The 14,500-nt window shown below is 41.3% G+C and overlaps 1 protein-coding gene across 4 annotated transcripts in view; it reads left to right on the forward strand.

Moving 5' to 3' along the window:
• Positions 1-200: 200 nt before the first annotated feature.
• Positions 201-14,500, forward strand: part of FAM135A (family with sequence similarity 135 member A) — an 81,001-nt gene continuing 66,701 nt past the window's right edge. For 2 of the 4 annotated variants that reach the window (XM_032104746.1, XM_032104747.1), the window contains exon 1: positions 201-636. In XM_032104746.1, coding sequence (XP_031960637.1) covers positions 540-636 — 97 coding nt within the window. In that variant the 5' untranslated portion in view covers positions 201-539. Of the gene's footprint in view, positions 637-1,490; positions 1,510-14,500 lie in introns of those variants that run through there. The other 2 variants (XM_032104748.1, XM_032104749.1) reach the window with 2 other exon arrangements.

Below are 14,500 nucleotides of genomic sequence, written 5' to 3' on the forward strand. Positions count from 1 at the left end.
AGGCCTCCCCGCCTTACAGCGTGCGCCACGAAGGGGTCTCTGGGGAGCGGGCCGCGGGTGGAAAGCAGCCAGGGCCAAGCCCGGGGTGGGTCGCGTCCCTCCCGTCCGGGGGGTCTCCCGGCCCTTCGGGGCCGCCCCTCTCCGATCCCGCGGTGCCGCAGGAGGGGCCTGAGCCGCGGCCCGGCCCGGCGGGGCGGCAGGGGGAGCACGAGCGCGAGCCGGGAGTAGCGCGGGGCGAGCCGGAGCTCCCGTTGCCAGCGGCGGCCGCCGTGGGAGCCGCACGGGAGACTCCTCGGAGCCGGAGCGAGGCGGTGCGGAAAGCCCGGCGCGGGAGCCGAGGATGCAGCCGCTACCACCGGCCTCTGCTTAGCCGCCGGCGCAGCCCCCCCGGCGGCAGCTCCAGCACCCGCCGCCCCTCGGCGCCGGGCAGCAGGAAGCGGCGCTCGGCCGGCTCCCAGCGCCCCCCCTCCCCTCCCCGCCCAGCGCAGAGCGGGCGCTGGCGGCAGGGCCGTCGCAGGAGCAGCAGGCGCTGGCGTCGGATGCCTGCGCTACGCCATCCCGGTGCTGCCGCGGCCTGGACTCCGCGGGGAGCACGGACGATCGGCGGGCAGCGGCAGCCTCTCCTTTGTGTCCCAGGTCGGTGCTGGGGAGCGGCGAGAGGGCGCAGGGTGGTCGGGCACAGCGGCGGGACCATGTCCGTCCCCTCCCGAAGGGCTGGGACAGGCGGTACCCCTCCGTGCCCGGCCTGTCTCCGGGGCCGCGGGCATGGCGGGCGGGGGACTTGTGTGTTCGGGCTGACCTCCTCCTCCCCGCACCCCGGCAGAAAACTCGGGGAGCTTTTCCGCAGCCCGACCGGGTGGGTGGCGAGGCGGAGCGGGGGGCTCGGCCGCCTTCGCCCTGGGGCACGGGACGCTTCCCGCGAGCCTCCGGTCGGGGGATGGCTCGTGGCCCCGGGGAGCGGCTCGTGGCTGGAGAAGTTTCTGCCCAGGCAGCGTTTCGCCGCCGCTGTTGATTGTTTATCGCTCCGAGGCGGCGACGAAAATAGGTCAGAAATAATGTCCCGCTCGTCCGCGCCGCGAAGTGTCCGAGGGCCGGCCGGGGTGCTGGGAAGTGCCGGAGGCGATGGTGCCTTTCCCCTCTTTTCTTTCCTGAGAAATACCGGACCCTCACAGGGTTTGAAACACTGTGGGGAGGAGGGGATGGGGCGTTAATTTTTTTTTTTTTTTTTTAATGTTGGTTTTTGCGTGCAGTGTAGAAAGTTGCTGGCCGAGCGTTAGGAATAACTCCCAGCTATTTCCTGGTGCGCGGAGGGCGGCACTGGCGGCTCCCGCCCTCCCGGTCCGAGCGGGAGCAGCCCGTTCCCCTGGGAACGCCGGCGGAGCGGCGCAGGGCGCTGTGGGCCGGCGGTGCCGTGCCTCCGGCAGATGCTCGTAAGCCCCGTTACCGTCGGCAGGATCTCGGCCGGGCTCAGTTAACCTCGGGGCGTGCTCGGCAGGATTTGCATGATCAGTAAGCGCTCTGGTGGAAATAATCTTTCTTTCTTGTGTTACTGTAAGCAAAATTTCGAACAGAACCTATTTGAAAGCTTTATTTGGTAATTACGCGTTGCAAACATACTGCTTGGAAGACAGGTTGCATAGCATAACGGATTTTTAAAATTTGTAATTGGGGGATTTACAGTCATGTTGATACTATAACTAAAGCAGTATTTGTGCTGATATGTTTAAGCCCACTTCCCCTTTCTTCTGGTTGCAGAGGATTTTGCTGACTGAAAAGTAAACAAGCTCCTGTTTGAGATCTTACGTATTATCAGGTAGAGAGGACATAAATGCCTATTTTGTTTTACTGGGTTTTACATTGTTTTTTAAGTGATTCTTTGAACTTGCTTAATGTATTATAAATAGGCAAAGTCTAAGGTAAAATCCACATGCACCACCTTTTGGTTTGCTTGACCAATAGCAAGGAGCAAATGCTGCGGAATCTTTGTAACTCTGGAAGGGAATGTATTACATTTTCATCCATTAAATAACTCCAACTTAGCATTTTGATTGTGAAGATAAAATTGCTTGGCCTTTTCTAAGGGATAAATAGCACAGCCCAAACATGGCTCAGTAAATCTCTGCTTTGCTGGAGCATTACAGCTTTTTTACAATGAAAGAATTCTGGATTTGTGGAGGAACAAATTAAGGACTCCAGCATAGTTTTTATTATTCTGTTCTACAGTTCATTGCCCATTAGAACTGAACTGTTTTGTAGGAAGTGAACAATAATCTGGGTTCTAGCTGTATCTTCGCTAATACTTTAAATGAATGAAGCACAGAGTTGTCATCTTGCTCTGTTTCTACCATGTGACTGTGCCAGTAGTCACAGTCTGAGTACCTGCATTTGGTATATCAGAGTATAGCTGTAAATCTTAGTCTGTATTTTCCTTGGATGGACCAACTTGTTTTCCTTTTCCCACCACTCGTTTTTCCCCTTGTAAGTGGCATAAGTCAATTCTTAAGCTTTCCCTTGGTAATTGATAAAAATCAGAGAATATTAATTTGAATTCATGCTTTGGAATGGTTTAAATATCCCTTGTGTGAAATACAATCCTACACAACTGGTAAGAGTTGACTGATATGTGAAAATACTGGTTTTGGTCTTAAATTAACACTTTATTAATATAAAATTGATTTGTTACCTTCAATTCAAATTATGGTCAGTACGACCGGCCTGGATAAGATTTGGCATGAATAGTAATAGGTAATAGTAAAGTGCACACAGCAACTGAAATATCTCTTCAAAGCTGTGATATTGAAAATGCACCAGACCAACACATTTGTTGGTTCAATTTAGTTCCATTGAGATAGAACTTACTTTTGTTTTGAGTTAGGTAAAACCTCAAAAATAACACATTGGGCTCTGTTCAGATTTCAGAAAAGCTAAGCCCTTGCATCTCTTCTGAAGCCCCAGTGATGGATGTGACACTGTAACCTGATACTGCAGTTTTGTAGTTTTAACATTTCCCTTGGCTGTACCTGGGTTTCAAAGCTCAGTTCCAGGACTGTCTCTGGTGTTTTTTTCCTCACATAGAAGAATTAGTTCCCAAGCAGGGAGAGATGTGAAAACTGAGATCCATTGCTCACTCTGGCATTCCCTGTTGACTTTGCTAGTCAGTTATCTGCTGAGAAAGACTCTGACAAGTTCTAGAGGACTTCATTGTGGTTTTGAGATATGATAAACACTCTTTGACAGGATGTTTCTATCAGCATCTCATTCTGACCAGGTTACAATCTGGTGTTTTTGGTGCAAGCTTCTCTTGCTGGAAGTGATTAGAATGGGATATGAATGCCACAGCCATCTGTCTGGCTGGGGAGGTGCATAGGAAAGCAAATCCTGGCAAAGGACTGAGGCGGATTACTGTGAGTAGCAAGGTTTTGAACTACTATGGGAGCCCTTTATGAGCTCTGACTCTTGTACTGTTTTTTTCCTTGAAGAGAACCTGGTTGCCTACACCAATGTAGGAGGCAGGTACCTGAATGTTTATTAATGTAATGCTGAGAGTACTGATGCCTGTGTCTCTCCCTTGGCCTGGCTGCTGTCCCAAACAAATTTGAAAGTTAAATCAGTATCAAAGATGGACCTCAGTGTGAGAACCAGCAATCAAGGGTTGTGAATTCTTGTTACTGTTGACCTTGTTTCAGTGTTTCAAGTTGTTATTGACAGAGACTAATGTTTCTCATCCTTGCTTGGTAACTGTTTCATCTTGTACTTTGTGTTTTCTGTCTTGAAGTCCTTTTGTTCTTTTTCATCTCCCGATCCCTACAGACTGCAGGGCAGCCTTGGCAGAATATACTCTCTTGTTAACCAAGGTGGAAGAGTTGCAGTTTTATTGTGTGGGTTTCCCCCTCTCCCCTTTTCCTCTGTACAGAAAAATACAGTCTCACTAGTGCTTTGTTTTCATGACAGAAAAGATGAGTAGCACCTGTGTGTTGACCAGCCATTGTCCCTGATGAATACTTGTTTTGACAGCCTGTTGTTGAGTGTCAGTTACCTCTGACAGGCTGTTGCTCAGAGAGCCTGTAGCCTAAATAAATATTACTTGGTTGAGTACCAGCACATGAATTTCTTTTGGTTAACTATGAGCATAACTCAGAGTTTCTTGAATTATTAATTATTTTATCTTGCATTCAATATTCCTCCTAATGAACAAGCATGGAAAATATGGGGGTTATTTTTGTTAATGAAAAGTTTGTTTATCTTGCAATCTTCAAAGGCTTTTTAAGTTATATAATATATCCTGGTGATACAGTTCAGTGGTTACAGTGGTTGTGCTGGGTTGACATTTGGACTTGATGATCTTTGAAGGTCTCTTCCAACTTTGATGGTTCTATTCCATGATTCCATAAGTCATAATCCTGCTGCTTTAAAACAGGAATGAGAGATTGGTTAAATCCATTCAAAAGTCACATTTTCGGTCCCTGTGAGCTTGCTATGATCATACTATGCTTCGAAAAAATGCTAGTCTTTCTGCCACTGCTAGGCAAAGCAGTAAAGTATGTCCTTACATTCTGTTAACATTACTGCACCATGTGTTTTCTCCTTGGCAAGACACGTGATTTTATGTTTGCTACGCATCTGCTGATTTTGGCCTTCTCTAGCATTTTGCTAAGCATGTTTTGAACACGCTAATTCATTGGATACATCTCATTAAGTATTGTGTGTAGGAAAATAAGTTACTGTTGAAGTACGAACATAATTAAATATTTATGCATTCATTTATAGCAAAAGCAGTTGGTATTTAGTAATGGGGTATTGCTGGTATTAGTAGAAGTCTGTTGTACAAACTGTCTTCATCGAAGAACAATGTGTGGAACCTTTGTGGTAACAAGAGTATACAACAAAGAGTGTACAAGAAAAAAAATCTGAAAGGGAGGAAATAAGTTTGCCGTAGTTTCGGGTCAGGAAGAAGTCAGGTGAGCAAATTGTGTTTACTTCAGGCAGGAAATTGGTGACAGCATTGTTCTTGGAAAGAACAGGCAGAGAAATAAGGAACAGAATCAAATCTCACGGAGCTCAACTTACAAGTGGAACAAAAGTTGAAAACGCTAAAGCAAATTGAAATGACATCAATTCTATTTTTTGTTAGATGGTTTCAGTGTTTTGGTTTTTTTTTTTTTAAATGGATTTTCTGTAGAGGTTTTGAAATTGGGAACATTTTTGTTGCTAAGAATTTTGGACTTTATATTGTGCAAGCGGTTTTGTTGGAAACATGATACAAAGTTAAACTTACCAATATTTCTTACTAAAAATAAATAAAAAATGTCCACATTTCTGAATTGCAAGTCTTGTATCAGAAAAAAGGGAAAACATACACATTTTGCTATTTTTAGTTTTCTGGTGAGAAGTTAGAGATTTTTTACCTGTAATACTAGAGAATTATATATACATACATATGTGTGCATATGGTTTGCTGAATCTTGTTTGTAAAATAAATCACAAACCTGTACACACCATACCCCCAAACTAAGAAGAAATCTATAGCATTCATCAGTTAATTGTGCAGGAAGCTTTACACTTGACCTCTGGCATTTTGAAATAATAAACTGACTTGTTTTCCAGATGCAAGTCTGCTTACTATAATCACAACCTTGTTCACGTGCTGTGACCTCATGAATTAATCCCTTTTCCTGACAATGCCATAAGTCACTCATTACCTGTTGCATAAAGCATGTTGAGAGATACTGCTTTATCATGCTTTCTAGCTATAAAATAAACTGAATTCTCTTTATGCTTTAGATGATTTTTATTAAGTTAATAAGCAAGGTTTTCCTTTCCATTTTCATATTAGAATGGCTTGCAGTACATCTTTTGTCTTCCTTCTGTTGAAATTTACAAGGAAAATGTTGTAGTATTTGTGCTTCTGTAGAAGTAGAGAAGAAGCTGTACTTTCTCCGCAGTTCTGTTATCACTTGATGATTTTTCTGCATAATGATTGTGTATTTCCATGTAAAAAAAAAAATCAATCTAAATAGTATAGTTAATGCTCCTGGGTTTTAGTGGTAGAGGTAGTAGTAGTTGCATATCGAGTGCTTTTGAACTTAATTATAAGTGCTTGCCTGTCTATTTATATGTGGCACATCTAGTTTTCTATAAATGCATATATATATTTTTAAAAGATTTTCTGGGTAAATTCTGAAATTACACCAGCTATCAGTTAATTCTAGACCTATATTTTTAAGCACCTCTGATATTCAGTCCCTCACTCTGGTGAAATAATCCAGATCAAAGCATGCCAAGGTATTGAGGATATTTGAAGTACTGAAACAATAAAGCATAGATAGTAGAAAACATGTTTTACTGCTTTACATGTAAGACAGCTTAGAGGAAAAAAATTTGTAATGAGTGAGGTCAATACTAGACCTGAATGTGGAAGTCAGGACCTAGATCTCCACACGTGGCCATTCTGTCATGCTGGACTTTTTTTTCTAATGAAGGCCCTTGCTGGGGTAGAAGCTCTGAGCCGTGGGGTTTTACCTGCTGTTAATTTTATTCTACACGTTCTTAAGAGACAATCTGTGGAAGGTGCATTGTATGTCTTTGATATTGGTTTGAGTGCCAGCTGGTGCTACTAAAGTTTGGGCTGAATTTGAGTCTGTGACTAGAAGCTCTTAACAGATGTGTTACCTGCCCTTTGATTCAAATGTGTAAAAGCTGATGGAGTTTAGCTAGAAAGATGAATTTTCATGGCCAGTCAGTATAGTTTGTCCTTCTCAGGTAGGACAGGAAGGAACAACAAACTGTTTGAAAACCAACCGGCCATGCTATCAGCAGGGTAGGAAAAGCCTCTGATGACTTTGGTTCCTGGTTGTTGGGCCTTTTTTCCCTGAATGTGTTATGCTATATTTAAGGAGTGGTTTTACTTGTTCTAGTTATAGCAAATTAGAAAGCAGGATGTAAGGGATTTAAGGATTACAAATTTCTAACTAATCATGACAAGTAAATGGTGGGAGAAAAGCAGTGAACAAAAACTGTTCCATACAAAACATTGTCAAAAATCGTTTAAGTAGCATTGGTGATGGTTGAAGCTAATTCAAAAAACAGTTTTCTGATTTGTTTTGATGTAACCCTTCAAGTCTACCCATTGAAGTTACTAACGGTGGTCATTAGATTTGTTTTGTTTCCAATGTGTTATTTTGGAAATAGTCTTGCCATTTTAGGTTTGTGTCAGTGTTTTTAGCAGCTTCTCACACATCAGCGTTGCTCTGTTAGTGAAATGCCACATGAGGAGCATGAAATGTTCAAGCTGCAAAATAAACAAAAGCAAATCTTGAAACTGAATTTGGTAATGCTACTATACTTGTCTGTTTAATAGGGACTCCTTAGTAAGATATTCTGGCACTGTAGTGGCAGAAGAGCAATGCCAGCACTCTGAGGGAGGGTTGCAGCCTATGGAGCTCAGGTGGAGCAGGCTGTGCTGACTAGGGTAGCCCTGTCGCTCTCTTCCTCCATGACAGGGAGCGGAAGAGCCCTCTTCAGCAAAAATTGTTTCTATCTCCTGATGCCAGATGTATTTGTTGGTAACTCTGCAAGCAGAGTGTGTTCCTGGGCCTGTTGGGACAAAGCTGCTGCAGGCTGCTCAGCTTTCTGTCCTTCCATGCCTCCTTCTGGAAGGAAATGGTCTGGGTTGCCAAGGAGGGTTCCCAGGTGAGACGTTGCCTCCCTGGGAAGCCAGGCCTTTGAGTAGAAAGCAGAATTTGCCCTGTGGAGCAGGGAGGAGGTTAGACTGAGCTGCTGCTTGGGCTCTCGGGTTGTGTGCTTCCATGGAAGAAGTGGAGCAGGAGTAGGGCATTACCATTCAACTTTTGAGGTGAATCAAAGAAAGGAATGGAGGATAAAAATACTGCCTCAGGAATGGCTGCGAGAAGGGGCAGTTTCTTTCACCCTGCTACTGAGATCTCTTTGCTTTGCTGTGTTTAGTCTGTGGCTTATGGAGGCTGAGGAGACAACTGGCCAGGGAACCGCTGTGTTGTGCTGCTGTGCTCTTCCCTTCCCCGTGCTCGATGGCACTGCTATTTGTGGAGCTGTGCTTTGAAACCGGATAAGGAAGTGATCCGATCAAGCCCTGCAAAAATAGATTATTCTAAAATGGTAACTAATTGATTTTAAAATGCTGTCCCACAAGCACTGTGTTGGCAGTATTGAGGGGGCGATGTACTGATGCTATGAAGATGTGAATGAGCACCTGAGGCAGAAACTTCTGAAGCTGTTTCTAGTGTGGAAGACTTTGTGTAGTTTCATGGACAAAGTTAGTCTAAATTCTTGCTATGCCCTTACTCACCTCTTCAGGGTTAGAAGTTAATATAGGCATATTCTTTGAGATAGATCAGTAGAGCTGTTTGTGGAACCATGCTGTATTTATTTAAATCAGTGAAATGTTGCTGTTTAAATTAAAAAACAAAAAACCTAACCAAGCTCTTCCCCCCTCCCCCCATAACCACCAAAAACTTTCAAAGTAACCACCAAAATAACTGTAAAGATTTGGTTTGGTGCTGGGGGGCTTTTTGCCTCCCCCAACTGCCAGCACAATTGCAGAGGTGGCATGGGTGTGAGCAAGGGTAGAAAAAGGATATCATTTAAAGACTTCTCTACTGATATATAATGTGCTGTTTTCTTAGGGTGCTCTGACATCAATCTTCTTACAGTGTGCATGCTAAGATCTCAGTTTGTTCAAGCTACCATCACAGCTGTCCAGCAGTGCTGATCAGTGTTATCTTTACTTGACACTTGTTTCTTCAAAGACTTCCTTGCCTTCTTTGTCAGTAAAAAAGCACACACAGTACTCTGCGTACTGTGTTTAGTCCCTTGTCTTCTAAACAGCTAAAAAAAATAGGGAGGGATTAAATTTTACTGTGTTGTTTTTTTTTTTTCTTGGGAGTGGGGAGTATGTGTTGTTTGGTTGGTTTTGTTTTGGGGATTTTTGGTTGGTTTTTGTTGTTGTTTTGTTTGTTTGGGGGTTTTTTTGGTTTTTTTCTGTTAGGTCAGATCTGTTTTGCTTCAGGCTTCAGTGGTAGAAAAGAGAGTGGGGAACATTAAGGACAGAGCATTAAAATCTTGTGCTTGAGTGGTTTGGGTAGTAGCTAAGTGAACTTAGACATTTAGATATGTTTCAACTTAGTGCTCTTAGATTTGAAGGTGTGCAAGGCATAAGCTGCTGGAGGTGCCACCTGAGGTTGCAGAGAAAAGTATGTCTCTTCCTCACCTGCTCAGTATGAAGATAATTGAGCATCAAGAGAGCTTAAAGTCTTAGGCCAAACTGACGTGTTGATGTTTGTTCGCTACCATGTGTTTTTGAAAAGCTTTAATGCACATTCTTTTTATGACCTCGTTAGGTCATTGCTTGCAGTGGCAGTCTGCTAAATTGTCCTTCAACTTTGCACTTGTATCATCCAACCATAACTAAATTGCACTTTGTACCAGAATAATATGGATTTGACTGGAAAATTAATGCATGTTTTGTGTAGCAGAAAAGTTATAGGGAGGGTATTAGAAGAGGGGTGAGTTGTAGAGAGGGTCTTGTAGAGTGTTGGAAAATCATTAACAAAGGAAGAACAAAATAACAATATATGATTTTTCTCAGGTAGGTATTGAATAAAGGCAGTGGGCAGATGTTATGAGAAGTTGAAAACAATGTTTTATATTGCCACAGTTTTTAGGTTTGGGTTTTTTTGTGCTGAGGATCAAAGAATCAAACTTTTAACCTAAATTTATGTGCTATAATGCTTACCTCGATTTATTTTGTTAAAATGGTAGGAAACTGAAAGCCAAACCACAAGGAAATCAGCAAAAATGTGGCCACCAGGACCAGGGCAGTGATTGTCCCTCTGTACTTAGCACTGGCAAGGCTGCATCTTGAATCCTATGTCCAGTTCTGGTCCCCTCACTGAGGTGCTGGAACGAGTCCAGAGGAGGGCAGTGGAAGGTGAAGGGTCTGGAGCACAAGTCCTGTGAGGAGCTGGGGGAGTTTAGCCTGGAGAAAAGGAGGCTGGGGAAGACTTTATCGCTCTCTACAGCTACCTGGAAGGAGGGTGTAGCAGGATGGGGGTTGGTCTCTTCTCCCAAATAACAGGTGATAGAATGAGAGGAAATGGCTTTAAATTGTTCCAGGGAAGGTTTAGATAGGAAAATTTCTTCACTGAAAGGGTTGTCAGACACTGAAAAAGGGTGCCCTAGGGTAGTGGTGAGATCACTGTCCTTGAAAGCATTAAAAAAAGTGTGGAGTTGGCACTTGAGGACATGGTCTAGTGGTAGAGATAGCAGTGTTAGTTTAAAGGTTGAACTTGATGATTTTAGAGGTCTTCTCCAACTTTAATGATTCTGTGATTCTATGAGAAAAAAAGTGAAATCAAGGATTTTGTTTTTAAAGATGTAGCAGCCAACCTCAAATCAGCTGCCTTTATATTGGGTTATTAACATTAGATGTTGAAAAATAAAATAGTTTTTGATACAGTACTCCAGTGTATTTCTGAAAGCACTTATATTTGTAAGAAAGTCCTGTCGGAGTCACTGTTTTTCTGTGTTGGCTGATCCAGCCTATCACCACCGATGCTATTACTGTAGGAACTATCAAGGAAGTGGTTTTGTGACTACTGATCCTGGATCAGATTTACTATCAGATTATCCCCTAATGTAGCTTCGATCAGGCAGCCAAGCTATCACATTTCTTAAGTTAATAAGAGCATGCAATATATCATTTGCTCTAACCTAATGCCTACTGTGAGAGGAAATACAGTAACTATTTGGCATAAAGCCTTCCACTACAAAATCAACCTGTCAAATCTAAACTGTATTTACTGTCTTGTCAAAGAATGACCTCAGAGCAGGTATTGGGACAATGACTCAACTCTCTAAATTGTGCTCTTTCATTTACAGAGGACAACAATACAGAATTATTACCTATTAAAAATAATTTACTGGACATATACAGTTAGATTTATTTTTCATTTCTCTTTAAATCAAAGCTTTTATTTTTTTGAAAATAAGTTTGCTTGTGGTGGGAGAGAAGTTGCAACTTTCTTTTGGAGACTTTTGATTCATAAAATATGGCAAAGTAATGACATTAACAGTTGTTGCAGACATTTTAATGTCAAATTCATCCATCCATATGGATGTATGTAATGAAAGTTACTTTTCATTTAATGATATTGTAGGGACATGGAATTCAAAGAGAGAGAGCTTTTTTCCTTTGTGTAAGTAAGAAAACGAAGTATGTTTTAAGTACACTTGGATAGACCCTTAATGTTTTATGAAGAACCTATTCCATTGGACAGAATCAAATTATTTTAGTGAGCTTCCCTCTCCTACCTTATTAATTCTTATCTGATACATTGTTCATAAATTCAGCAGTTTATAAGAGGGTGAATGTATTAAGCTCTGCGATTTGGTTTTTTAAGCCAAAATAATAGAGCCTGCAATTTATTGGGGTTTTTTTTCCATTTACTGTAATATCCTTATATACTTTTTATGTAAAGTCCCGAAAGACTTTGATTATTTAGTACAAGTGCTTCATTTTGCTTTTTCCCCTATAATGCTCTTCTGAATAGGTTAGGAAAATAGAGATTGTGAGTTCATTAATGGAAAATTATAAGCAAAACAAGTAATTAATTTACAGATTTATTTCTACATTTGCAGATGTATTTCTAGATAAAACCTCTAACTACAGCAGCAGTAATGTATTTTCATCACTGTTGTTAAGGTAGCTCAGCTTTACTGCTGATTTGCACTGTCCACTCTCCTTGGTTCTTAGCATGAGTGTGTGGAAGTTCATTTTTCTCACTCAGCCAGTGTATGGGACCAAAGTGAGATGAGGTGGCTGGCATAATGTAATAGCACATATCCTGAACTGCTACTGTTTATCATCAAAATGCTCCATTTTAGCTGTTTCTGACTCAAAGGCAGTTGCATTGGGGCCAGTTATTTCATATCTCTTTAATAATTTTTAAAATGTGGGTTTTATTTTTAGGGGACGTCTTTGTTAAGGGCAAATAAAACATTCCATTTGGTTTGTTCATGTTCTGATTCCATTTTCTGTGCAAATTACTGTTGAAACCGTTGCTCAATTCATTTTAATAAGAAAGAGGAGAAGGGATCTCAGAGATGATGCAGTTTTTGTTTAGTGTAAATTGGTGGCTGAAGAGAGAAGACACTGAAGTTAGTGTCCATACTGGAAGGAAAAATACAGAAATCTGTAAGCATGGGGTCCGTTTTGCAGCAGGGGTTTTTATGGTGGAGGGAGAAGAACACATCAATAAGAAAGAGAGCTTTTAACTGTGCTCTCGCAGAACTTTTCATGTTAAACTTTTTAATGAGAAAGCTTAGAAATAACATGTCATTTGTCAAACAGACAAAGACCAATGCTAGGATAGAAGGGAATAAGCCTAATAAGTGTTCAAGATGAATTACTGTATCACATGTATGATCTATTAATAGGGGAGAAGAAAAGAAATAAATGCAACATCTTAATGACTTCCGTGCTCAGTGGGGATAATCAAGTTGTCAGCTCAAAGTAGTGAATATGTTGTTTTTATCAGTGTGCTGCATAGAGGACAAGATATTGGTGCTAAATTTAAAGCAAAAAGTATGAAAACTTGAATTTTAATGCCTGATTAAGTTGGTTGTTTATGTAGCCCATTAAAGTATCATAGGTATCTTGCATTAGCTTTGTTAGAATCCAGCCTTGTGGTTGGCTGGGAAGTAGTCTAGACTTAAGAGAACCAGGCATGAAGAAAATTGTGATAGTTGAGTTTTGCCCTGAGCCCATGAAAATTAGGTCGTTGTTTAACTATATGTGTAGTTACTTATTTCACATAATTATTTATAACTGTGAAGCTTTAAAAAAATTAATTAGGAAATCCTGATGTAAAGCAGTCTGTTCTGAAGTATTTTTCTAGTGGTGGTCATGTTGTCTTTTAAAAATTGGGATAATGAATTGAATAAGGTATTCTAGCTATTTCCACTTAAGGGTTTTGTTTGTTTGCTTGCTTGCTTGTTTTATGACATTATGATTATGCAATCCAAAATTCAACTACCATTTCTTTTCTACACCCTCACCTTTTTAATTATGGAGAAGCAGGGTTTATTTCTGGTGCTGGGAAGCTCTAGTCTCAACCAGAACACTGTGATACCATGTGCTGCACAGCTGTGAAAGGATTTCAAAGGACAGGGGAGTTATGCTTGCAGTAGTCTGGGCTTTCTCTGCAGGGAATGCAGAGAGAGAGGTAAAATGATCAAAATAACAGGCTGGTTCTTTGCAGCACCATGCTGAACTAATACATGCAGTGAATTATGCTTTTTCAGCCTCACAGTAATTAAAATAAAAGGATATTAGCTTGGATGAGTTTTGGCTGAATGGGTAGATGGGACATATTTCTAATCACATGCAGAAAAATTTGGCAGGTCTTCTGTACAGTGTTGCCAAAGTCTATGAGAACCCAGAGAAAACTAAATGAAAAACAGTGTCTAGGTTTCCAGTCAGATTGTGCTAGTATGCACACTCAGAAAGTAGGCATTAGGAATAGCCTTGCTGGTCAGGTCAAGAACTTTGTTTTCACCACACTAGGTTTCAGCTGAAGGCAGTGTCCAAGAAACAGCTAAAATTGGAATTGAAGGCAGAACTCAGGTGGGGGGACAAACCTGTGAGTCATCAGCACAGAGATAGATGGTGGCTGAATTTGTGTTGGCAGGTGCTGGATCTCTGAGCATACAGGAGAAGAGGACTGGTAAAAAAGCTCAGGGATGGAGGTGTACAAAGCTCCTACAGCAACTTTGAAGAAAAATACTACTTGAAGAATATTAAATGAACAGCTAGTATCTTCATTTGTAGATTCTGTAGTTTTATTTTTGATTTCCACTGAATATCAAATACTAAATCTAAATCTAGAAAAAATTCAGTTCCTCAGAATTTTGCATGTTTTCTCTCTCTTAAAAAAAGAACTTAGTCCTCTTTAAAAGAGAACTGGTATGACACAGGCTGTAATGCATTGTTAAACAAATGTAATAAATGTTGGTGCCATTTTTACGTGACATTATGGCATCAGGATTTTACTGGGTCATTATTAATAATTTGTGGTATCAAAGATGTAATACCAACATGACATGCACAAGTGAATTCCATTAAAAAAAAAAAATCCAGATAATTTTTTTTTATGTTCTACTTTCTGTTTTCTTCCCTCCGAAGCTCAGGCAAAACCAGTTTAGTTTCACAGCTTGCCTGCACAAGCTGTGATAGATTGTGTTTGTATTTCTCTGAAATGTACATACAGAAAAGATGTAAAGTTCCTTTAAGAGGGTAGAACAAAGTGTTCTCTTTTCTATGTCTTTGAAACCTAAAGGTCATCAGATAAAAAAGAGCTTTTGCATGTTTTTGTTGTATTTTTTAACTACCTTAATGGTTTTGGAGTACAGGAGAGATGAACTGATTCTTAAAGAACAGTTTTAAGGTAGTGGTTTATCAGGAGCT

This window comes from Corvus moneduloides, chromosome 3 (genome assembly GCF_009650955.1).
Source record: "Corvus moneduloides isolate bCorMon1 chromosome 3, bCorMon1.pri, whole genome shotgun sequence".
Classification (NCBI taxonomy): Eukaryota; Metazoa; Chordata; class Aves; order Passeriformes; family Corvidae; genus Corvus; species Corvus moneduloides.